We start from the raw sequence: 24,755 nt of genomic DNA, 5'->3' as shown, positions 1-24,755 counted from the left end.
TCTTTCCACTCACTCTGCTATATGACACTCCTATCAGGGTTTCTGGTTTCTCCAGAGAACTAACCCACAAGAGCATGTACTGCAAACAATAAAATAGCTGCTTTTCACTGAAAATAAAAAGGGGGTGTTTTACTCTCCCCACCGTTCACCCTCCACCTCCACTCCCCCATAACTTCTGGATTTCCTGCCCCTTGGATGACGCCCTCGACGACCCCCACCCCTTCCTCCCCAGCTCCTTGCTGCAGCGCTATGAGCCCCGCGTACTATCCTGTTCCTCTTCAGCGCTCGCTTACGACGGCACTAGGACCCAGAGAAGTCCCTGAGCGAGGTTCGTGGAAAGGCAGCCAGACTCCTCCTTATCTCCAGTGTCAAACTTGACATCAGCCTGCGAGCGGAGCATGGTAACTTCTCCAGCAATCAGAGCGCTCCCCTTCACATCAGTGGCATGCTTCATGGAGATATGCTCCTCTCACTGCCCTCTGCACCAGCAACATGGATTGTCACCTCTCCATCCTCCTCCTTCTCAGCTGCTCTGTTCTCAACTGCTTCGGGGAACTGATTCTCCAACCTTCCAATGAAGGTAAGCCAGGTGCAGCAGACTCGCAAAGCCCTGCCCTGAGGGGCTAACGCTCTTCCAAGCACGTTCTCACCCAAGCCTTTTCAGGTCGTCGAGGTGCCTCCGAATAAAGCAGTTTGCTCTCAGAGTAAACTAAAGAGGTGCTTTTATTTTCGGCTGTCTTTTAAAACACTTTAAGAGATAATTTCGTCTTGCTTAAACCTAAAATGTGTTTTTAATCTGATACCGACTCAAGCAATTACCTTGTTTGCCAATTTTAAGCAGAAAGAAAAATCCTCCAGTTTTACAACCCAGTATGTTAATTGCCAAATAGCCATGGCAGTATTCTATTTTCTAATTATGATCATGTAGTACTCTGAGAAGTTTAAAAGAAAATTCCACCTTCCTCTCTATAGATTCTTTAGTATGTTTCAAGGTAATGACAGGTTGTTCTTACTTAGGATCATGGCATTTATGAATGGACTAAATGGAAATCAGAGTTTGTTGAAGCAGAGAGAGAGAGAGAGAGAGAGAGAGAGAGAGAGAGAGAGAGAGAGAGAGTGGTGTGTGTGTGTGTGTGTGTGTATTTATGTTGCAACTGCTGTATTGAAGTGATGTGTATCCCGCCAGGCGGTGGTTTGCTCTATGGTACAGGTTCTAATGAGCAGCATATGCCACATTAACATAAGTAATATTTGCAGGAATTACAATAAGCTTGGATTGGATTTTCTTTGTTTAAGGGCTTATATACCAATAGGAGAGTGTATTTAATGAATAGTGAAAATCTCCTGAGTAGGTGTAGTAAATAACTAAATAGGAAATTAAGAAAGAATGTTCATATGCAGCAAATGGTATTTCCTTAATGTTGGGTTATTTATTTTCCTCATAATGGGCATTCATCCCTTTTCAAAATGGATTAAAGTGCAAACCTAATATTTCCTATAAGACTGTGTGCTTAGTGGATACATTGCCTTTTTCCTGTATACCTTTTGTGATCCATTCCTAATGATTTGTGAATACAATCACTAACTCTTAAGACGAACTTCTCTGAATAACTGATTGCTTTAAAGCAACACTTACAACTTTTATTTCCTCTTAATCATTTTGAACCTATAACAACCTTTAGCAATTTATTTTGAAATTAGCAATACTGAGCAATTGATGTGCAAAACTGCATTATATATTATGGCACTCACTAAATACTATATTGGCAAGCCAGTACCATTGTATATTGTATATATTATTTTTAAAAAACACAAGTGAAAACTCAAAAATATTTAGAAGCTTTTTAATTAAATATAAAAACTGCCTCTCGTATTTGGTGACCTACTTTCGCTGCTAATAGAGCAGTTTAATTTCATTCTTCACTTAGGGACTGCTTTTACCAATGTGGCAGATTTCATTAAAATTTTGTGTCTTTTTTTTAATTGGGAAAGGATCACAAAATGATCTTACATTCAAGTGCTATTTTTTATAAGACTAATTAAAATGTTTATATGAAAGTAATGGTCACTCATTCTTTATGAATGAAAAGCAAGAGTAGTTATTTCTATAATGAGTTACATATCAGTAAGTTAAAATTAGTGTTCATTCTTTTTGTATTTTTGAAGTTATTAAAGTAATGACAATAGTAAGAAAATAGTAATATTATTCCCATATTGCTATGACAAATAATTTTTTCAGATGGAATATTTATAATCTATTTAGATAATGGACTTTAGTGAATTAATCATACAGAGGGATATAGCTAAGAGTCAGTATTTTTGTGCAAAACATAACTTTTCAGTAAATTGCAAGAGAAAAAAAAAGTCCTTTAAACTTGTTGACACACATAAAATTAATGAATGTTAACTTAATGAAAAAGGAATAATCAAATGCAAATTGCTTTTAAGACATACGTTATGTATATCTGTGTATATAATGCATATTATTACAAGGCAGTTACACATTAACAATATGTGTATAAAAGGTAAATATATTCAGAAACCTGACATAATTACATTTCATTTGCTTGGGCAAAAGTTTATTGTTTATTGGATTATTCTTTCCAGATCATGTATCTGTGCGTAGTATCTCCTTTCTCTTCTGAGGTCATGAAGGGAAGCTTTGAAATAAAATTTAAAATGAATGATTTAACTTGCATAATATTTGAGTAAGATTTCAAATATTAATACAATAGCTTGGGTCTTAGTAGTACAGTTGAACAACATGAAAAGTTTAAGATCTAAGTATGTGCTAAGATTTCCATGCAACTCTTCTAACAGTGTCATTTGAATAAAAAGCAATGCTCCTGAAAATTCCTATATTGGGTGGAAGGAATAATGATAAAATGAATCTCATTAATATAGCTTTCTGATAGAAATTTTGAGAACTGAAATACGAAATGCTCAGTTGCATTTAGAATACTATGCTAAAATTATATTTCAACACTATAGAAAATTTACTAGAAATTTACTAGTAAAATTTACTAGTAAAATTTATTAGAATTTATTCTGCAATCTATCATGAAATTAGAGAGAACAAAAATCAAGCCATTGAGTTAATTGCTAGGAAACTTGACATTGTGTGACTTTTAAAATTTGAGATTTCATAATCAAATATCAATATTGAGATACTATGGGTCTATAATAAGAGAAAAAACAGGAAAAAGTTTAGTATGAACTTTTATTTTACCAGTTACCAATAACTTTCTAATTGCTTTCAATAAAATGATTCCAAGTGATACTATTACTAACCTCTTTGAAGATAATTATTTATAATTTATAATTTTGATGATCCTTTAAATCAAAATTGGCCTATATAATTAAACAGAAGCTTTACAAAAGCTGTATGGAACTTTATTAAAATTTTATCAGTTCTGTTTACATGATAATACCAACAGAGACTTTCAGTGAAAATCAACTACTTTTCATGACAAAATAAGATTGTTACACTATGTATTATTAGAAAAGTTTATATCTTTGCTCCTGTTCCCATCCCAGATGGATGATGATAATGATAAATAAAAATAATTTTACAGAGTTTAAAAGTTGATATAAATAATCAACTATTACTAGTTCAGTCTCTTTTAGCATTGGATAAAGTACTCTCTTTGAATACTTTTCTGCATTTGAAGCATTCTGAGGCAGAATACATTGCTTATTCACCAGTACATAATCCAGTAAATCATTTTTCTATCCAAAAGTGTTTGTAAGTTAAATTAACAAATAATACATTGGAAATCACAGTTTTCAAAGTAAAAGTGAATAAAATTCAATCTGCATATTTATATATTGCTTATTGGAGTGGTGGGGACACCATTTGTATGAAATATATTTCATAAATTGCATAAGTACTAGAGGAGACTGTGTGATTGTTTAAAGATTAAAAGTAAAACTTGAAACACTGTATGTTTCCCTTGGAATATTGGGTAAATAAATGATGGAGACACTAAACATTTAAATATCAGATTTTTCCCTTTTAAAAAATTACTACGAATTGGCATCATTTTCATATATAATTACTGATACTCAAATAATAATACATTGTGATGAAACATTAATAGAGAATTAAGCTGTCATATCTTTATAGGTGATTTTTTTTAAAAGGAGGGTTTACATTTGCTTTTAATAGTATTTTATCATTCTAGACTAAATAATTGAATGCGTTATACATTTTTGTAATTTAATAGCTCTCTTAATAGCTTGCCCCTACTTCCCCCCAACAGTTATAACTGTGCTATTTGCCTGGAGGTAGGAGAAACCTTAATTTCACTATTTTATAACCCACAACAGTTAACACTTGACCTAGGTCATTAACAGGATTATCAGCAAATTTGTTTAAGCTTTTACTGACAACCTGAATTGCTACGATAATATTTTGATTGTCCCAGAAAGAAACTTCTTGTAACCTCTCAAAATGTATCACAAAATTAATTCATTCTGACTCTGTATCTTCTTAAAGACTAATATTGATAATAATAACTCAAGTGGCAAATGTCCACTTTGAAAGCCCATTCTCCTCACGCTTAATGTTTTATACATCACACCATTCTTATCCTTGTCATAAACGAACAATTAAAAACTCTTAAATAGTAAATATCCTAGAAATAATAATAGATTTATAAATATAAACCAAGTTCATTTTAACTATCAACATTTTCAATTTTATACTTTTTTTATTATTGGTGCTGTAGTTGATTTCATTTTTCTGCCCATTTAAAGATATAAAGTAAATTGAACATATATAACTCAGAAGCAACTGGAACTATAAAAGGGAAACTACACATAATAAAACACCATTATCCCATGTAAGATTATAGTTGCATTTTATATGAAGCTGTCTTTTCCATAAAACACTAGTCATTGAGAGCTACAATGAAAACCACTTAAAATTAATATAAACATTTTGAACAAAATGTGCACAATCAGAACTTAAAAGTTATTTTTTTCACTTTGTGTAGTGGGTTTAGGAATTTTCATGTGAAGATTTTTATTACCTGAATATAATTATGGTTTGCTTTTTGCTCATGTAAACAATTTAGTAGTTTCACTTTGAATATTAAGAAACTTACTATCCTTAAAAATAAGATCTAGTAAGATTCTTTATCTTGTCTATGTATTATCCACATTTTAATCAAATTTTGGTGTGTTCTTTAAGAGTCCTTCATTTTTAATAGTTTCTCAAAATAACTCTCTTTATGAAGATTCCCTAAATGTTAAAATTTTTTCTGAAGCTGGAATTTTTCTGAAATAAAATATATGCAATTTTTAAATATCAAATAATCAGTTACATATGCAAAGGATTTTTAAAGGCAAAATATATTTCCACAGTATTTTTGATTTACTAACTTCAATGCAAATGGAAACAGCAAGAACTGTTCTTGAGAGTTACATTTTCCAAGTCATAAAATCTTCAAGAAAATATTAATAAAACGTTCCACAAATCATCAAAACTCGAAAAGTTCTTACAGACATTTACTAAGAAATCTGTGATGTGGGTTACCTTTGATTTTAGTCATTTTCCAATGATTTTGTTTGGCACAAATACTAGATGGCAGGAGAAATAGGTATTTCTTGGAAGAACACTAAGTTTTGCAAATCATTTTCTGTCAAGATTCTCAACTTTGTTTTTTTTTTTAATACATTTTTCTTTAAAACTTTTAATAAACTTTGTTCTTTTAATTCTTGTTTGATAAAAGATCAAGAAAAACAGATGCAGGTGTCCTTTTTTGGTTCTGTTTTCAGAGATCTGGATTTTATCACCAAGGAGGGTCAGAGCAGGGCTTTTACCAAGTGCACAAGTAGCTTTCCACAGATTTTTCAAATAAAGGGATGATTGGTGGTATAAAACATTCATTATATTATTCACCCAGGTATACCAAAAACAGGATTCAAAATTTATTTCTAAAACATTTGAAAACCTTAAATAACTCTTCTGTAACAACTTTAGAAATAAAAGCACTGTTCTGTTCGACATATATAAAATGCAAAGGAATCTAGGCAGACAAATCAATCTAGGCCGACACTCCTCCTGGGAATCAGGGTGTGAGCACATGTGCACCCCGTGATTTCACTCTCTGCAACTGTTACCAGCTCCTTAGGATCAGGTAGTTCTTGGGATCTGGCAGAAGCTTTTTCTCTTGGAAAAGTCTGAAAGTCAGCAAGTTTTAGTTTGCCTCCCACCAACTTTCTTTGAAATAAAAAAGTGGGGGTGGGGAGTGGATTACAAAGAAAAAAGTGAGTCTTTGCAAGAGAAAAGAAAATTTAAAAAGTGGATTAGAAAGATGAGGAGGTAGAAAAATGTAGAGCTTCTGAATTCAATGATAATATATGTCTTCTGCTTAAAAGAAAAATATGTATCACTTCAAACATCTGGCTAATCAATTTATGTTAAATCTCTAAAAACCTGCACACTTAAAAAAAAAATGCTTGTGTTGTGGGGGTGTGTATGTTTGTTTCTCCTCTCAGGTTTGCACAATTTTGATTTTTCCCCTGAAGAAAATATTTTATCTAGGAAAATTTTGAGAGTGTAAGCCAAAGAATGCGTCCCTCTTTGGAAGCCTGGGCGAATGCATGTGGAGAATGGATGGAATCAAGACCAGTTCAGCAAATAAAACCTCCAACTTGGAGTGATGTTATTAAACTGGAAGCCCTGAGTGTAGAACCCCCTCCCTCCCTTCAATTTCTAAACCATGTCCTGCTGTTCCAGTCAAAGCAGAGGGTGAAAATCCACATAATCCAAACCAACATGGTGAAGTCAGAATAATAGGCGAGGAAAGAGGGGGAAAACAAGAGGCAGCACTGTACAAACAAACTGTTGTGAATAATCTTAGCCATGAACTGGGGTGGCCACAGGAGGGATGACGGCACTTCTTTTCCTTCGCGTCATACCTTCCACACTCGATAATGCAACATTGATTAAATTTCAAAAGTGTGCCCTGAGAAATTTTAGCAGTAAACGGGGCTTTAAGGGGAGTGTCAGGGATGTTTCAACAGAGAGATGAGCAGGCGCCCTCCGCCACCACACCCACCGCTCAGGGCGTCTTAACCTCAAACTCTACCTCCAGGACCCGGTTTATTGGTGCGGCGGGAAAGCGGAGTCTTCCAACAATTCACTACTCTTCACGCCCCATAGGATTCAAGTTCAGATCGGAGAACCCCAACTCCGGGTCCAAGTTTCCCTCAGTCCTGGAGATTCAGTGGGTTCTTTGTGCACCAGCGTCTCTGCGCCCTGCGGCCACAGCGCGCTGCCCGAGCGCTTCGAGCTGACGCGGCCTCCCGGGGGCGGCGGGCGCGCGCGGAGCCCCCGTGGCTGCCAGCATCTCTCCTGAGGCTAGCGCCGGGCGCACTCAGCCGGGGCGGAGGTTGGAACCGGCGGAGCACGAGGGCGCCAAGTTCCGCGGAAACTGGCACGGGGAGGAGGCGGAGCGGGCGAGAGGCGAACGGGCGCCCTCTGCCTGCAGCCGCGGACCTGCCGGTGCTCTGAGAGGCGGCGCCCTCCTCACCACCTGGACTCTCCTTACCTGTGGGTTGGTCTTGCCCTGAGAGCGCGAGCGGCTTGAACGGGCCAGGCAAGTCCTGACCTTCACGACAGTCGTTGACCCGAGGTCTGTGTCCCTACCCCTCCTCCTCTTCCAAGTCCCCCATCCCCCCCTCGCTAGCAGCCCTTCCTGCTTGGCGTCTGAAGTTTGGCGAGGTCCCCTTTCCTTCTAGGTTCCCGACCAGCCAGGTAACAGGTGCAGGAGGAGGATGTGGTTCTGCAGGGTTCACCGAACTCCCTGCGGAGCTGGGGGAGCGCCTTGTACCTGGCTGCTTGATTGGAACACTCGGGAAAGCCTGAGATATCCATTGTGCTGCTTCCCTCTGTCCTTCCTGACTCCTTTGCTATTTCTTGAATTTTCAAAAGATTTCTCCTAGATGAAAATGAAGAAAAATTTCACTTCTCTTTAAGAGCACCTACTAATGTCACCTGTTAGGCCACTTGTGGAAGCTAAGGGTCATGTTCCACAGATGCCCTCCCCAACCCGTGCATAATCCAAAGTTGTCTGTTTTCCTCCACAGCCCTGTATTTGATTAGCACCCTTTTTATTAAAAAGAATTTTTCCCTCTTCTGATTTGGAGAGGAATCTGGAATGGGCCAGAAAGTGTTTCTGGGAGTGGTGTTACTGAGGTAGATTAGTAGTTGGATGGTGGTGAAGTTTCTGTGGTTGTCAGAACTTTAGTGTTTTTCATAGAAGAATTGTTGAATCCAAGGGATTCCAAAACTAAATACAGCCTCAATGTCGCACCCAATATTGAGATAACAATGGCTCAGAGTTCCACTGGTGGGAAAGATTTTTTTCCTTTATATTACCATTAAGTAATTACCAGACTTCATTTAATATTAAAGCAGCCTGAAGATAGGTATTATGACATCTCCCATTTTACAACTGAGGAAAATAGTAAACTCATTTTAATAAAGTAGTAACTGAGCCAGGCCCTGGCCTGTCTGCCTTTTGATTTTAAATGTGCTTTATCCTGTACACAAATGCCTATAAATTAAAGAGATACCTTTCTATTTAGGAAAAACACTAGCTTCTTAATTTTCATCGTAGTGAACATACTGATTTGTGTTGTGACTTGCAAGAAAAACTTAGAAATACTCAAGTATTGGAGTGAAAAATCAGACTTCAAAGTACTTTCCTTAAAAAAAAAGTACTTCAGAGAGTACTTTGAATCTGCAGTGTTTACCTTCATAAATTATGATTATCTGAATGAGTTGGAGAACTCACTATGAAAATAATTTAAAGAAAATTTGATGTGGGCAGAGGAAAAGGAGATGTGATCTGTGATGTGTTTTCTTCACACATTCTTACCTGTCTTCTTTTCCTGACACTCAAGCACGCCTTTCCTCACCCTGCCAAGATTTTTGTCAAGGATTCCATACACAAAGATGGTGAGGAAATTGTCAATATAACCTGAGTGTGATTTTTTTAGTTTTATACAATAAAAATGAAGTGTAATTTAACTATCAGGATTATCATAGAGGTTAGTAATGGGTGGAAATAGAACTTGGCCTAACATGTAGTCTTTAATTTCTATGGAAACTTTCCCCTATTTAAAAGATACTTTATAAATTACTTAAGATGAGAAAATAAATTATAAAGATTTAATCTCTTTCATAAAAACACTTGTACTATATTTAAGTGGAGGTATTGAGAAAAGGTAGCTAGAACAGAGTTTTGAAAGGTAGCAAATTAAGTTGGGGGCAATTGTATTTTTCATGTGGGCATTTCAGCACATATGTTTTGCATTAATTGCTGCAATAAATTCTGTTAACCTGGCAAAGAACAAAAATAGCATATTGATGACATCAGGCCTTCAAATCAGAAAGCTATTTTCAGTATCTTGCTTTCTTCGCTCTAACGTGGAAAAAAAAAGTTTTGAAAGGTGTTATCCTGGGGGTTCCCAAGGAGTTATCCAACCACGAAGCTATAGGTACATTTTCCTTGAACAAAAGTGAAGGTTTAGCAACAAACTTTTGTTTTCTCACTTCTGGAAGATTAGTCAACAAATCTTTTCCCTACTATTTAATTTTTAATTCATAAGTAATTTTGCAGAGCTCTCTCAAATCAAGAAAATGTAAATTTGACTTTAAAACCTCCAAACTGAGTTGCTTCCTGTTTTAAGACAAAAATTCTTGGCAGACTACATGGTGGAAGTTGGAGCAGAGGTAGAAGTCTGGGTTAATTTTAGTGCTGATAAATCTATTTAATCAAAATCAGAATGGTTTCATCTTGAATTTTAATGTATATTCATTAAGGGAGGTTAATTTATCATCTTTCAGATAATAGATAGATGAATAAACTCTGCAGGCCCCATAAAAATATAACACCTGTCCCCCTTGGCCCCCACAACCCCCTTGGTAAAAAATGAGGCTTTAAAATTTACCTTTTGCCAGTGATAAGTTGATTGGTTTCCAGTCAACATGAAATTTAGATATTCCCTACCTACCTCAGGACGAGTAAAGGAAACAGGACAGCTTGTTAGTAGTTAACATACACTTTATTTCCTGATTTTAAGAGCTAATCTAGCAATTAATAAAATTCTATAGATCTTAGGAGGAATTTTTTTTATTGCTTATGATAGCAGTCTTCACACTGAGAAGTTAGGCTGAGAAGCTGATTTGCAGTATCTTCCTTGTAGATGGTCTAGATAATCCTCTGGGTAAGCAGAACAACACTCTGAGGAAAAGTCTATGTGAAGCACTCTACACTGTGTATGTGTGTGTGAATTGTATTGTCCCCTAACAAAACTGAACCATTTCCACACCTTGGGCAAAATTTTACAGATGAATATTTACGTTTTGAAATGAAGATAGAGTAAAATTCTGTTTTCTGCATTACAAATTGGTAATGAATGGGAGTTCCTGTCATAGCTCAGCAGAAACAAATCTGACCAGCATCCCTGAGGACAATGGTTTGATTCCTGGCTTTGTTCAGTGGGTTATGGATCCTGTGTTGCTGTGGCTGTGGCGTAGGCTGGCAGCTGCAGCTCTGATTCCATCCCTGGCCTGGGAACTTCCATATGCTGCAGATGTGGCCCTAAAATGACAAAACAAAAAAACCAAATTGGTGATGAGAAAAAATAAAAACAATCATTTATTTAAGTTATTTCTCATTGTCTAATCTTGTTAATTTTCCCCAACTGGACCCCTGGTCACTGATAATATTCAAAGATGTCATAAGGCTAGAGTTATATTCAAATTGTGATTTTTCCCTTCGCTATGCGAAAGCTATTTATGGTATATATTTTGTATTTTAACAGAATGGAAAGAACTGTCATCATCACAGAGACTGTAAATAGAAATAAAATTGGGTTGTTACTCTTTTATTAATTATATAAACTCCATCAAATATACCCATTGGCAAATCTTGAATATGCTTTTAAAGAGGCAGAATAAAAGGGGATAGTATTTTTCTTTCAGTTTACTTTTATCCAGTTTACCGCAGATAATTTGATATTTGTTTACATTAAATAGCTCAAAAAGATAAACTCAGATTTTATGATGATGACATTTCTGATCTGAAATTATAATCCTTTGATTGTCCTTCTTTTTGAAAAAGATTTCCAGTCATAATTATACATACTTCATCCTACTGAACAAGTTAGAGTCAGGTATGCTCACAGTGATGGTTTTTCTATATTTTGAGGTACAACTGATTTTTTTTTCTTAAACATTTGCACATTGAATAAGGACAGTTTTTTCATATGAAAGATGAGTTTTTTCTTAACATTTTTCTTAATTAATTTTAATGGTTTTTAAATTTATGCCTTTTAAATGAGACGTAGGGTAAAAACCTGGCCAAATACAGAATAAAATATTCTTAATTTCCTTTGGAAAGGAAAAGTTAAAGAGATTATATATTTTTGGATTTTTTTCTTCTCTAATTCTATATAGATTTTTCAAAAATATTAGAACATTTATAATGATTTTGGACATGTCTCATAAGCAAAACTAAGAAAAACCATTCTTATTCATTTGTTTGCATTTGTTTATTTACCAAGGATTGGTTACTAGATTTTTGGAAAAGAAGGTTATAGGGATTGGTTACTAGAGGATTGGTTACTAGATTTTTGGAAAAGAAGGTTGTAGGGAATGGCATATTGAATGCCCTTGAAGATAATGACTTGGGATAGATGACTACGAAATGAATACTTACATGCAAAACTGTGTTTTAACATATATATGAAAGTTATAAAAAATGTGATATAAATCTTTGGGAATTCCCATTGTGGCTCAGTGGTAACAAACCCGACTAGTATCTGTGAGGATGTGGGTTCGATAACTGGCCTCACTCAGTGGTTAAGGATCTGGGTGGTGCCATGAACTGTGATGTAGGTCACAGACTTGCAGACATGACCTGGATGCCGAGAGGCTGTAGCTCCAATTCTACTCCTAGACTGGGAACTTCCATACACTGCACTGCGGCCCTAAAAAAAGCAAAAAAACTCATGTGATATGAATCTTTAAAGATTAGCCTCCTAAAATAGAGTCTCTGGAATATAGGGAAAATTGTTCTTTAAAGATAATAATAACCACAAGTTATAAAAAAACAAAGGAGATTAAATGTTTTGCCTATTTCATGTGCTAGGGATGATCATAACCCAGATATTTCTTTACTGCATATATCTAGAAAACTTTAAAAATATTGTTAATGAATGCATAAAAATAGATATACAAGTAGAAAGCACTTTTGAAAGAACTGAACACCCAGAAATAGCCATTTTAATAAGCATATATCTAAGTTCAAAATAAATTCTGTGTGAACATATACATGCATGCAGTATGTGTTTGGGAGATTCACATGGTTGAACATGAAGAAAGACTATCTCCAAAGATTCACATGGTTGAACATGAAGAAAGACTATCTCCAAATAGAAGCTTCTATAGGTGATATTCATATGACCACAAAACCAAGAAGAAATACACTGAAATTTGTCTGAATTCTACATCCTCTTGCGGTGATAGGTAAAAGTTTCCTGACCACCACCAACACTAATCGTTTGATATTTCCATTGACACTATGCTCCTAAGATAGAAAGCAAAGGGCTGGAGTTTTTAGTTAAACTGATAGGCATGTGGCAGTTCACTGTATCTTTTGTGGGCCTTTTAAAGACTCATACAAGTTTATTTGTGTGTGTGTGTGTGTGTGTGTGTGTGTGTGTGTGTGTGTGTCTACATCTATAGAGAAAAGTTATGATGTATGACAGACATAAAGTCCAGATGGAGTTATCCTCTAAAACATGATGAAGTCAAAACTATATCCTGATTTTAGTTTTCCAGAAATTTAAACCAATATCTTCTGCATTGGGCTTCTTTTAAAATTAAAAAAAAAAGCTTTAAAGAATATTTTTAAATTGGAAATTTAATTTATCACTACATAATTTGTTCTCTGTGTTAAAATTTGAATCTTATATCCAATGAGCTTTTGCAAAGAAATACTATATTAGAATTGTTTTGTAGAATTTATGCTTATTCTGTTCCATTTTCATAGCCATCAGTCAAATCCTGACTAAACAGAAAGCCTGCATTTAGCAGTCAAAGATTATAATCAAGAGTTTGTGATATGATAAAAATATATATAATATATACCAAGATGGCTTGAATTTATGGTATGAAGGCAAAATGTATTTGCTAAAGATTGAGTACCTATTTGACCTAATGATTATTTATATCATTTCAAATTGAATGATATATTTTCATTTTTCACTTTTTAATCTGTCAAAAGATTACTTTCAAATTAGAAATAAAGAAGTTTTCCTGTTAGTTCCAGAACACTTTAAAAGCTAAAATGTGTTGAAAAGGCACAATGTTTACATAATCATTAATGTTCTACTTTTAGTACCTTACATTTTGGGAAACACATTTCACTTGTCTAAATGATTCATAATAGAAGTTGACAATACACAGAAACAAAGAGACCTTCTATTCCAGGGACTGTTATCAAAGCTGAGGTTGTTAATGTAGTAAAACTTCATTGACATTAGAACATTCCCACTCATTTATGTAAGGGAATTATTTTGTTACAAGAACATCTTCCCTAGGGATATTTTAATAGCTGTTTTCTCCAAAATAGTATTAATATCAGAATTATCTTCAGATGTCTCAGATTAAAAAGAAAAGAAAAGAAAATTTTAACATTTTAGAAACAACACAGAGTTAATATTTACTAAAGTGTCCAAGTTTCAAGTAGAATTTGGGTCTGTGTTTCTGTTACTTCCTTGAGCTGCTCTAGTCATGAGAACACAGACATCTTACCGTGAGACTATGTATTTTGATTCCAATGAATTCTTCCTGCTGTTTGCAAAGATTGAGATGAGGTATCTAATTACAGTTTCTTCTTTAATTAGGACCTGTATAGAAGTTCACCCAAAATTATTGCTCTGGAGGGAAAACTAAGAAAATAAATGGATTGTATACTACTTTGTCTAGAAATCTGCTTATATTCCATAAATAAGCTACTAGATACCATGTGAAAAAAGTTTTTCACAGAAATGTCTAGCACTACAGAATTAAAAAAGAAAAATTTACATGTCTAGTTTAGCTGGTTGATAGAGAAATGATCATAAATTAATACTTCTGTGACACAAAATGTTTGTAGAATTGAGCATTTTACAGGAAGTTTTATCTTCACACAGTTAATTATAGTTGACTTCATTTATAGTCTAAAAACATTTTTATAGTTTTTAATATGTGAAATACAATACCATTGGTCTATTACAAGGCTGTTTTAATTATGTTTAGGTAGAAATAAATATAAATAGGAAGCCCACAGCAGCTATTAACTAAGAATATGTAATCTTAGTAAATAAAAGTTATGTTGAAATAGGTAAGTACATTAATAAAACTGACTTCTCAATGGCATACCTAGGTGTGTACAGTAAAAATGAAAACTGAGCTTTGGTGGACTCCTATCAGAAAATACATCTTGATTTCTTGATTCCATCTTATGGTTGACCAGAGTACTACACAGAGAATTACAACACTGAGAGCAGAATTTATTACTTCCTGCATCATTTTCTTCTATTTGTGACATTTAAGTATAACCTAGGAGCAGATTAAAGGACACCTCTGCTATCTGTAACCTAGAGCAAAGCTACTCTTTTCATCATAACAGAAAGTGCTGAAAATGATAAAGATAAATAGTGTACAAGAAATGTGGCTGGGACAATTGCAGTGATGTATGGACAGGAAAGGAAATGTTATTTTTTTTTTGTAAAAACAAGACATAATCAAAGGATGGGTTTGTTTTCTACTATAGTGGTTTTATAGTTATTTGCAACTGGCTGTAAAAGCACCTTATAAATGAAAGTTTTTATAAGAAAACATGTCTATTAAGTCTGAAATTCTTTTTTTTTTTTTTTTTTTGGTCTTTTTGTCATTTCTTGGGCCGCTCCTGCGGCATATGGAGGTTTCCAGGCTAGGGATCGAATCAGAGCTGTAGCCACCAGCCTACGCCAGAGCCACAGCAACGAGGGATCCGAGCCGCGTCTGTGACCTACACCACAGCTCAGGGCAACGACGGATCCTCAACCCACTGAGCAAGGCAGGGATCTAACCCGCAACCTCATGGTTCCTAGTCGGATTCGTTAACCACTGCGCCACAACAGGAACTCCAAGTCTGAAATTCTTTAACCATTAAGCCCTACTGTTCATCTTGAAATTACCCAATGTTTTCATAAAATGCAATTATAAAATTACCACAAAGCATAGGTAGGTTATTAAATAGTTGAAATCATCTTCCACTTCAGTAAGAAATTGTGGCATTTAATTTTGAAAATTATTTTAGCGCTGTCTGTGTATTTTCAGTACTTAGTATATAAAATGTGAATATTCATTCAACTCAGTCTTCCTAAGTGGACAGATAGCCACTATGTATCACAATTTTGAAATACTCTTGAAACAATCTTGGCAGGTTAATGATTCCTTAAAAGTAAAATTCCAGAAATTTATACCTAAAGTTTTTAACCTGTCTTTTAAATGGGAAATTTAAAAAAATCTTATTTTAATGACAGTCCTTTAAAATTTTTTAATGCTCTCTTATTAGTAAGATGGGAAAGTGGCGTAAACTCTTGGCACAGACGCTTCTCTGTGACGTCAGTGCCATCGAGCAAAGTAGATATGATTCCGTCTCTTCATTTTGATAGAGGATAGGAAGGAAAGACAGAGCAAGACTCCTGGGTATCTTAAATCCATAATGCATCCAAGTGGGGAAAGTAAAGAACAGTGACAGGAATGACAGGGAGATTTCCTTATTTTCAGAAGCAGATACAACCAATTTAAGCCCGTTTATCCTATACTCTGTTCCTATTCCTTTACTTCAACCTACACATTCTAATTCCCATCAAACTCCATAGGTCCATCATTTTGACCAGCAAATCTTGCCTTAGTGCCTACCTGAAAGCCAATTCAAGGAGACTAAGGAAGAATTCCCTTATTTTTGTGAATGTAAGTCCCTTCACCTATTTATACTTTTTGGCCTCTATTTAAAAGCAGTGAGACTAGACACTAAAGCCTGTGAAAGACATCCAGAACTGTATCTATCCAGACTTCCCTCAGTGATTTTTTTTTGCCAAAAAGCTGCTCCTTATATTTCAACCTAAGTGGAGTTCTAACACTTAAAAATGTGTCCAATATAAGTCATTTTAAAATGTTAGTGTATGCTACATTGCTCTTGGAGTAGAAAATATTCTGAAATTGATGAAGTGACGTATTTTCTGTTACAACCGAATCACACCATTAGCATATGAAATCTGGTAAGAGATGATTTATTTGCTTGGCAAATAACATGGCTTGAGTCTGTTATTAAAGAATTAAGCCATCTATATATTCCCACCTACCCTTAAGAATAGTTTCCCAACTCCTTTTTGTTAAAATTCGTTATTGTAAACTCAAAAATTTCAGCAATTAAAACAAATTTTCCATGTTACAAATTGTCATTAAAATTCAGACTACAATATTGTATCTGTACCTCACAATTCTATCCACCCTGGCATTTAAATAGTGGTACCATTTGAAAGGCTATGATCAGGTCTACATGTTTTTTGGGGAGAGGAAGTCTTTAGTAAATTAAGTTCTTGCCTGTATCAGTGGGCGTTTAAGACATTGTGTTGCAATGTTAGATTCAGTCAGTGTATCCAGAGAAATCACTCACAGTAGGTTGACTTTCAAATTCCATTAACTTTCCCTTCTTATCTCAATTATGCTACACTCAGATTGCTATACAACCCATTACAGAAGACCTGAGGTTTATATTCTGGCAAGTTCCAGTCCAGCAATCGTTGACTTCAAAGTGGCTAGAATTCTTGGATTGTGTTGTTCTTATTTGGTTATAAACAAAAGACACTTTATAAACCCCAAGTAAGTGCTTTTAAAAAGTGTTTTGATGCCATCTTTCTCCTCTAGTAGGCCATATATTGATAGTTGATTTTAAATACCATTCAGAAATCAAAATGGAACTGGTGTTAGTTAATATTCTAAGTTTATAGGAACATTGAATCTATATAGCATGTTATAAACCGATCGCTTTAAATACATTTATATAATTTGACCATCGCAGCAACATTGTGAGACTACCAGAGCAGGCATAATTATGCTTTTGATAGACAACAGAAACAGAATCATGAGTAATGCTACTAATTGTATTTCCCTCATTCATGCTAAATGGAGTGCACTAAAAATTCAGTTTCTGAGTAAATGCAATACATTTAATTAATTTATTATACTTATTTTAATTGACAGTGCAATACAATTCTTTTGGGTTTAGCTTTTCTCAATTGAGTAGAAACCAAATGCTGATGTAATTAATCCAGTCCTATCCCCCTCATTATTATCATCAAAGAAAACTTAAGGATACAGTTCTTTAGCTAACAACCTACATTCCAGTGAATTGTTTACTAGGTGGAGACAATATTCATCTCTTCCGTGCCTCAAACACTTTTTCTCTCTGGTTATTAATATTGAAATTAATTCAGCCATTCACCTTAGTATATGGAGGGACACATATTCATCATTTAGTCCATATTCAGTTATTACATACACACAAAACATTGAGTCATTTAAACTTTTAAAGGCATCACAAATATGATCAAATGCTTTCAGAATAGTGGCCCTGTAAATTCTACTATGCAAATTCTGTGTAAAACATGGAGAAATCAACTCATGACCAAGATAGAACCAATAATTGAGCTAGGTATGTCTTTATTAGAATGAATGTTGGTAACATACTTTAAAGTGAGGATATATTCTCGTATTTTCAAAGTTTTCTAATACTAATCTGAAATGTTATCTGTAAATAGAGGTTTTTTAAAAATCATTTTCACAGATATTTTCAACATAATTAAGCATCCTGTTAATTTCCAAGTTGATATCCTGGGAAATAATTCCATTATGGAAATTACACTATGTAATCCGTGCAGTAACTGTCTTCTTTTATCTAAATATAATTACTTCTCACTGGGATTAATTTATTGTGAGGGGAAAAAAGTTTAATCTGTAAGGAATTCCAGTGTGATAGGTTATGTGTGTGCGTGTGTGTGTTTAACTAGCAAAACTTAGAGAATATAACTTTGAGAATTTTATTCATTTTTAACTTAATGATTAGGAGTTTTCTCATACTCTCTTAGTTTATTTATCATATAACTAGCTAACCAACTATCTTCTTTTAAAATGCAGTGCTTGAAAATTTAGAATTTTAATATAAAATATAATTTTTCTTTTCATTTTATAAGATTAATGTTTCCTTTGCAAGAAAATAATTGGGATGGTTAAAGAAAGGGTGGTACTTTTCATGCACCAGGAAACAATTTATTGACAGCACATGGACATACTGTACTTTGCATGTGTTAACATTATGTTTTGATTTGTGATTATATGGTACCCTTCAAAATGACCCAATGCTATTATATTTGATTCACCTGCTCTGGGTCATGTTAATAATACCTGTGTATTTTATGTAAACTTCCTCTACATCTTCCATTAATCAATCAGGGGATTGTTTTCTAGTTAGAAGAAGGATGTGGTAAAACCATAATTTACATTATTTAACAGGTTGACAATCATTGTGAGTCCTTTGTTATTAACTAAAAGTAGCACAAAACTCTGAGTAAAATCATTAAAGCCTTTGGGTAACAATACCTTCTTTAACTATATAAAGCTCAGAATTCTCTCATGGCTCAGCAGGTTAAGAATCTGGCATTGCTACCACTTGGCTCTGGTTACAGCTGTGGCATGGGTTTGAGCCCTGGCCCAGAAATTTCCACATGCTGTGGTACAGCCAAAAAAATAAAATCTTAAAAAATATGTAAATCTTTACAAGGTGATATTATAGTACATTTTTTATTTGATTTCTCCACAAATTGGTAGATAAGCATTTTGTTCATTACACATAAGTACACAATTTATCCAGTATTAAAAAGTACACATTATGGAAGATTATGTTTGGTATTGGCCAAGGACAATATAAAGACACCAAATCAAATATGTACAAAAATAAATATGATTCATTATGGAAGCATATTTAACTAATTTATAGTGAAGTCATATGTCAGTTTATCAAATTTAATGGCCTTTGCTGTTATTTTTATTTCATGTTAGCATTAGTGTTTCCTATTTTATGTTTTTATTGTCTCCTTTTTAAACCTGTAGTTATTGTCAATATATTTAATATATGATATATTTATAAACAGATGTAAATAGTTTAAAAAGCCACAGAAACTTTTGGTCCCTTAACCTTCCCTATGGATTTTTTTTCTTGTAATTCCCTTTATATACTCAAAATACATGTGTAAGGAGAATGAGCAGGGTCGTGTTTTTTGAACAAGTTGATATTATTACATCAAGAACCACAGACAACTTTTACTTGACAAAGGTAAATAAAATCCATTCCTTTTAACTGTGTTTGTGTATCTGTGTTTTCTTTTAGTCAATCTACTGGATTCAAAAGCAATTCAAGGGGAGCTGGGCTGGATCTCCTACCCATCACATGGGGTGAGTTCAGTAAACTATCGAAAAGAATATGATTTTTGTTTATTGCCTCTCTTAGAGAGCAGGAGGAATTATAGGCAGAAACTCCCGTACTTCTGATGACAAATTATGTTCATCATCACATACAATACGTGGACTAACACAGCTTAATATTTGTGTCCTGAAGTTCATTTTTTCCCCCCTTCTGAATGTATCAATTGCTTGAATGAACTAATTAAACAGGTTTTTTTTTTTTAACTACCATCATGCATATGATCTAAGTGTGATCATCTAACATTTTTTGGTGATGTGGCCAGATTAGGTGAATTGAGAAGACACTCTAAGTTTTGAGAATATGGAAAGTGTGTATTTGGAGATGATTGCCCTGAGAATTGGAGCCTTAGTATCAACCGTGGTGATGGTTCCGAGTAGGGTACTATACGGTATAAGCTTTTGTTGCCTCAGTTCCTTTGCTTAAAATGTCTGCAACTTGTCCAGGTCAGTTTAAAACTGGATATTTTATTTAGGAAAAATATGGCTGCCTTTAAATTCTAAGCTTTTTGTGTACCTTTAATGCTCTATCAAGCCAGACACAGAATACCATGGTGTACGACACTTTGGACTTGAATGTTTATGATGACCTTTGTGTGAGAAACTTTTCCTCTTCTTTTTTCAGAAAAAAAGAGGATCATACATTTGGAAAATTTTTATTTCTACAAAATTGTATTTAAAAAATGCCTAAGCCTATCTTTTTTTTGTGTCTAAGGATAGTCTGTAGCGAATGCAAAATGTTATTTAGAAGTATTTATGGTAACTGATAAATGTGTACATTCATTTTCTTCTATGCCATCCTCTTTTCAAAGAGGTTGTAATTACTTCAACTTTGTATTGGTCTTCAGCCTTTTAGATTTTTGTGCCGAAACATATTTTCTATGGTACTCCCAAGCTTCTCCTTCACAAACGGATGTTTTGCATCAAGGATAGTTCATCCATCTGTCATCTTTGCATCTGCTTCTCTTCCTGGTACACCTTGACATTGACACAATGCCAAAATGTATAATCAGGCCTTGGTTAGTTGCTTAGAAGGGAGAGTATGAAGTAAGCCAGGGTTTGGTTTTCCTAAGTGTAGAAGAAATCAAATGGTTAGGATAAAAGCACGTTCTGGGAAGTCATAACAAATTGAGACCCTGGATTGAGCTGGAAAACTCATTAGCCAAAACTCAAACCTCACTTTAATTTTGATTTTAGAAATTTGAGTTTTTCCTTACTCTGTCAGATAACATATTTTAGAAACTAGCTGCCTAAGGAAATATGAAAAGCAAAAACTTTACTGACATTTTACTCATATGTATTTTTTAAGCAATAAATTTACTTGTATATCCAAGTAGCAGTCTACCTCATGTTTTCCTTTAAAGAAGGTATAAAGAAAATATACTTCTACAAATCAAGAATTTGGGGAAATGAATTCATTTGCCTTATTAACCTCATAGATTTTATAATGAGCCCAATTAACATGTTTACTTCCAGAGAAATGTTTGTGTGTGTGTGTGGGGGGGGTATCTGCTTGTTGGGGGGGGAGTGGGAGGGACCTTGTAGAACTTCGCAACACAAAGTATGTACAGGCACCAACCAGCAGTGTCAACACCTGGGAGATTCTTAGATATGCAGACTCTTGGCCCCACCCCAGACTTTCTGAATCAGAGTCTGTGCCTTAACATGGTCCCCAGGTGATTCCTAAGCACATTAAATTTAGGAAACAGTCCTCAGGATAACTTCTTTCTTGAGTATTTCCATATCTCACCCAATTTCCTACCTTCTTTTTCCTAGGAACCACTTATGGTTTCCTCATGAACAGTTTTCAGTTTCTCCTTTGGCCTCAGAGAGCCAGCCTCAGGCTCTTTGGCCTCCTCTTCATTGCTATCTTCATTGATCTTGTGGCTGTGACTGCACTGTTTCAGATACATTAAATGCCCTAAAAACAGCTGGCCAAGCTCTCCAAACTTATTAAAACTAGCAGGGAGAAAAAAAATTAACACAACAGGTCATGATATTTATAATACTGTTAGCCACCAAAGAATAAAAAAAGGAAAATTAATTGAGTGTATTAATGTCCTGGGGTTATTTGTAGTGCATTTTTCCTTTAAATCTTCCCCCTAGATTATGTTGTTCTTGATGTCCCTGAGGAAATAAGTAGCACTAACTTTGAAAATATTAGATTAATATTCATTTTTTTTTGAGAAACTGATGATATTCTTGAATGAAAGCTCTATAGTCAATTTAAGTTTGGGATGTAACACTTTTGCTTGCACAGTTATTTGTGCCTTTAGATTCAGTTAATTATTTTTATTGCCTAATTATTACCATTTTCAATTTTACAAGGATAGAGGAATTTTATGTTTGTTTTGGCTTTAAAGGGAATGCATAGTGAGTCAGTTGGGGTATCTATGCCTCAAGCTTTTCTGTAAAAAATGATATGATAGCTGGGAGCAACTTTGAACTAGTTATTGCTTTAATTAATTAACTGTAATAATTAAAAGTGCCTCTGTTTGTAGGTTAATGAAAATATAAATATAAACTTCAGAGGAAAAAATTATAGTATTATAATCATTATAATATTATAATTAATATATTATAATAATCATTATAATGATTTCACACCATACTGAGTCACTGAAATATCCCACTCTAGAAAAGTATAATACTATACTATTAGGCATGGGACATAGTACCCAGATAAGTATCTGGGAAGAAGTTTAATGGAACTTTGATTTTTCTCTAAATGAAGTTCATGAAAATAATACTCAACATGTAAACTAAAACTACTGGCATTTCATGGACAGGAATTCTGCCTAAATTTTCTGGCACTAAGTTTGTTCACTTTAGCAAAGTAGACAAATACTGACTGAAAAAAAATGCACAACCTAAAAATTGAGAGTTTTTTTATTTGGTGGACATTCTGAGTACTTCAAGCCTGGGGCACAGCCTCTCAGATAATGCTGAGAAGCAGTTCTAAAGAGGCAGGGGTGGTGGGGAGAATGAGGATATATAGGAGATTTTTGCAACAAAGGGCAGGTAGTCAAAACATCAAAAGAGTATTGTTAATGAAAGAAAACCAGATATCTCCAGTAAAAGAATTTAGTGCTTTTCTACGTATGGCAAGATGCAAGGTCTAGGACCTCTGAGATCATTCTTTTGATATGCTCCTCAGCTATCCTGTGATTTCTCATCTTGGGCCTCCTCAGGGTGCACCATCAGGGTGGCTACAGAAGCTGACTGTTAGATGGCAAGCATTCTTTGTTTCCATCCTGAGTTCCCTCAGAGCTCACCGTTAGGGTGGCAGTAACGTGGTAGCTTGATGGCTGCAACATCCTTCATTTACTGATATGGCAGGTGGGATTCTTAGTTCACACAAGCAATTACTTTCTTTGGCCCTGTAAAATATGAATTATAGTATTTGAATTCTGGGTTTAATTATCTTCAGAAATTTTAGTAAATAATTCAATAGTTTAAATATTCTTTGATTTAGAGGACAGTCAACGCATATCAAAGCCCATATATATTGTTGGATTACAATCTAAAAAGAGTTCTTGGTTTACACATGACTCATACTTGATTGATTGACTGATTGGGTGACACTGTCAACTTATCAGATGAGCTTTCTTAGTCTATGTATCATTACAGAGAAGGGATTAGAGGGAGGTAAGCTGTGTGGTTTTCACTTAGGATAGTATTGGTATACTGGTTAAGTAGTCCAAGGAATCAAGAACCTTGACTCAAAAGAAAATTAAGTAAGGAGAAGAGGATGAAGAATGGGGCAGGGAAGGGTATATAGAAAGCATAGACTGAAATGAGAAGTCTCAAAATCAGCAACTGTAAATTTTTTTTAAATTTCCTACCATTGCCCTCTTTTCAACTCTTAGATGTTTTTTTCCCTAAAGATTCCCTTAGCTATTTACTAATGTCTTAGCAGTGATAAGGTACTTAAATTAAAAAACAGTCTTCTAGCAAATAGAGGCCCCAAGCCCACCCAAAATGTGTTCCCTGGCTTTTTTTTGCTGATGGAACACTGAAGTTGTTCAGGTTTTCACGCTCCCATGCTGCGTGGAAAGTGGCCCCTCTGCTACTTTGTGGAGTGAGTATCATCTAAGAGCAAATTGTGAGAACTGTAGCCATTTTTCCAGTGACTGGTTTAGGCATGAATAATAAAGCCAATGAGGTTGCAACAAAATTCCAGTGACTTCTGGTAGAGATTTCTTCTGGTAAAAAGAGATGAGGAGGGGCCAAGTGCTTTGTGCCTCTGGGTTTGCCCTTTGACGGCAGAGTCCAGTCTGAAGCAGCTGCATTCCCTTCATGGCCAGAAAGGTGGAGCCCAGTGAGCTTTAGAGACACCTGCCTGGGATTCTGACATCTCAGAATCCCATGAGAGAATACATTTTCCTTATATAAGGCACTCATTTTATACATCTCATGCTTTTCAGTTAAAAGCATCCTGATAGAATATAATATTTTATCTCCTGGTCAGGTATCCTAATTTCTAAATCAGAGCTGTGGCAATCATAATTCTATCCTCTAATGTTATTTGTATTTTCCCAGGTTATCTTTTTTGTGCTTTAGTGTGATGTCGTAGATAGCAGGTAAAGGAGTAAAATAGAATGAGCACACATGTAGAATTGGTACATCAGCATTTGAATTCTGGCTCTACCATTTATTAGTGTATGATTAATTCAGACCAATTAACTTTTATTGACATTTATCCTCACTTTTAAAAAAGGGATAACAGTAATTTCTATGTCACATCACTTTAGAGTAAATGACAGTTAAGCAAATGAGATGTTTCTATCTTAGATAGGTTTTGAAATTTTTCCCGTTCCAATTTAAAATTTCTAAATTCATTGATATGTCTCCTTAAATCTCAGTCTACATGTGATGTCTTAGAGTTGAATTTTGGAGAAGGAAAATTGATGGTATTGCCTGAGGGGCCAGAAATCACCTCTTCTCCATTAAGAGCCCAAAATATTGCCTTTCACAGCACTTGATTATTATTTCATTGAATATGCACAAACTAAATTTCACTTATAATCGTGAACTACATTTTGTATTGAAAAAAATCAAAATAAGGTAGTTGGGTGTTCAGTGTATTTATTTTAACTTTTTAAGTGATTAGAATCTCCTCAAAATATTAAATTTCTTCTTCAGGGAGACCTTCTAACTC

At 34.7% G+C, this 24,755-nt stretch overlaps 1 protein-coding gene across 2 annotated transcripts in view; it reads left to right on the top strand.

Annotated features, from left to right (window-relative positions):
* Positions 341–24,755, top strand: part of EPHA3 (EPH receptor A3) — a 350,300-nt gene continuing 325,885 nt past the window's right edge. Inside the window, exons 1-2 of one of the 2 annotated variants that reach the window (XM_021068363.1) lie at positions 341–580; positions 19,503–19,567. In XM_021068363.1, coding sequence (XP_020924022.1) covers positions 493–580; positions 19,503–19,567 — 153 coding nt within the window. In that variant the 5' untranslated portion in view covers positions 341–492. The remainder of the gene's footprint in view (positions 581–19,502; positions 19,568–24,755) is intronic. The other variant, NM_001195335.1, reaches the window with a different exon arrangement.

The sequence above is a fragment of the Sus scrofa genome, chromosome 13, assembly GCF_000003025.6.
Source record: "Sus scrofa isolate TJ Tabasco breed Duroc chromosome 13, Sscrofa11.1, whole genome shotgun sequence".
Taxonomy (NCBI): Eukaryota; Metazoa; Chordata; class Mammalia; order Artiodactyla; family Suidae; genus Sus; species Sus scrofa.
The sequence above is the reverse complement of the archived record's forward strand: the minus strand, read 5'-3'. Positions and strand labels throughout refer to the sequence as shown.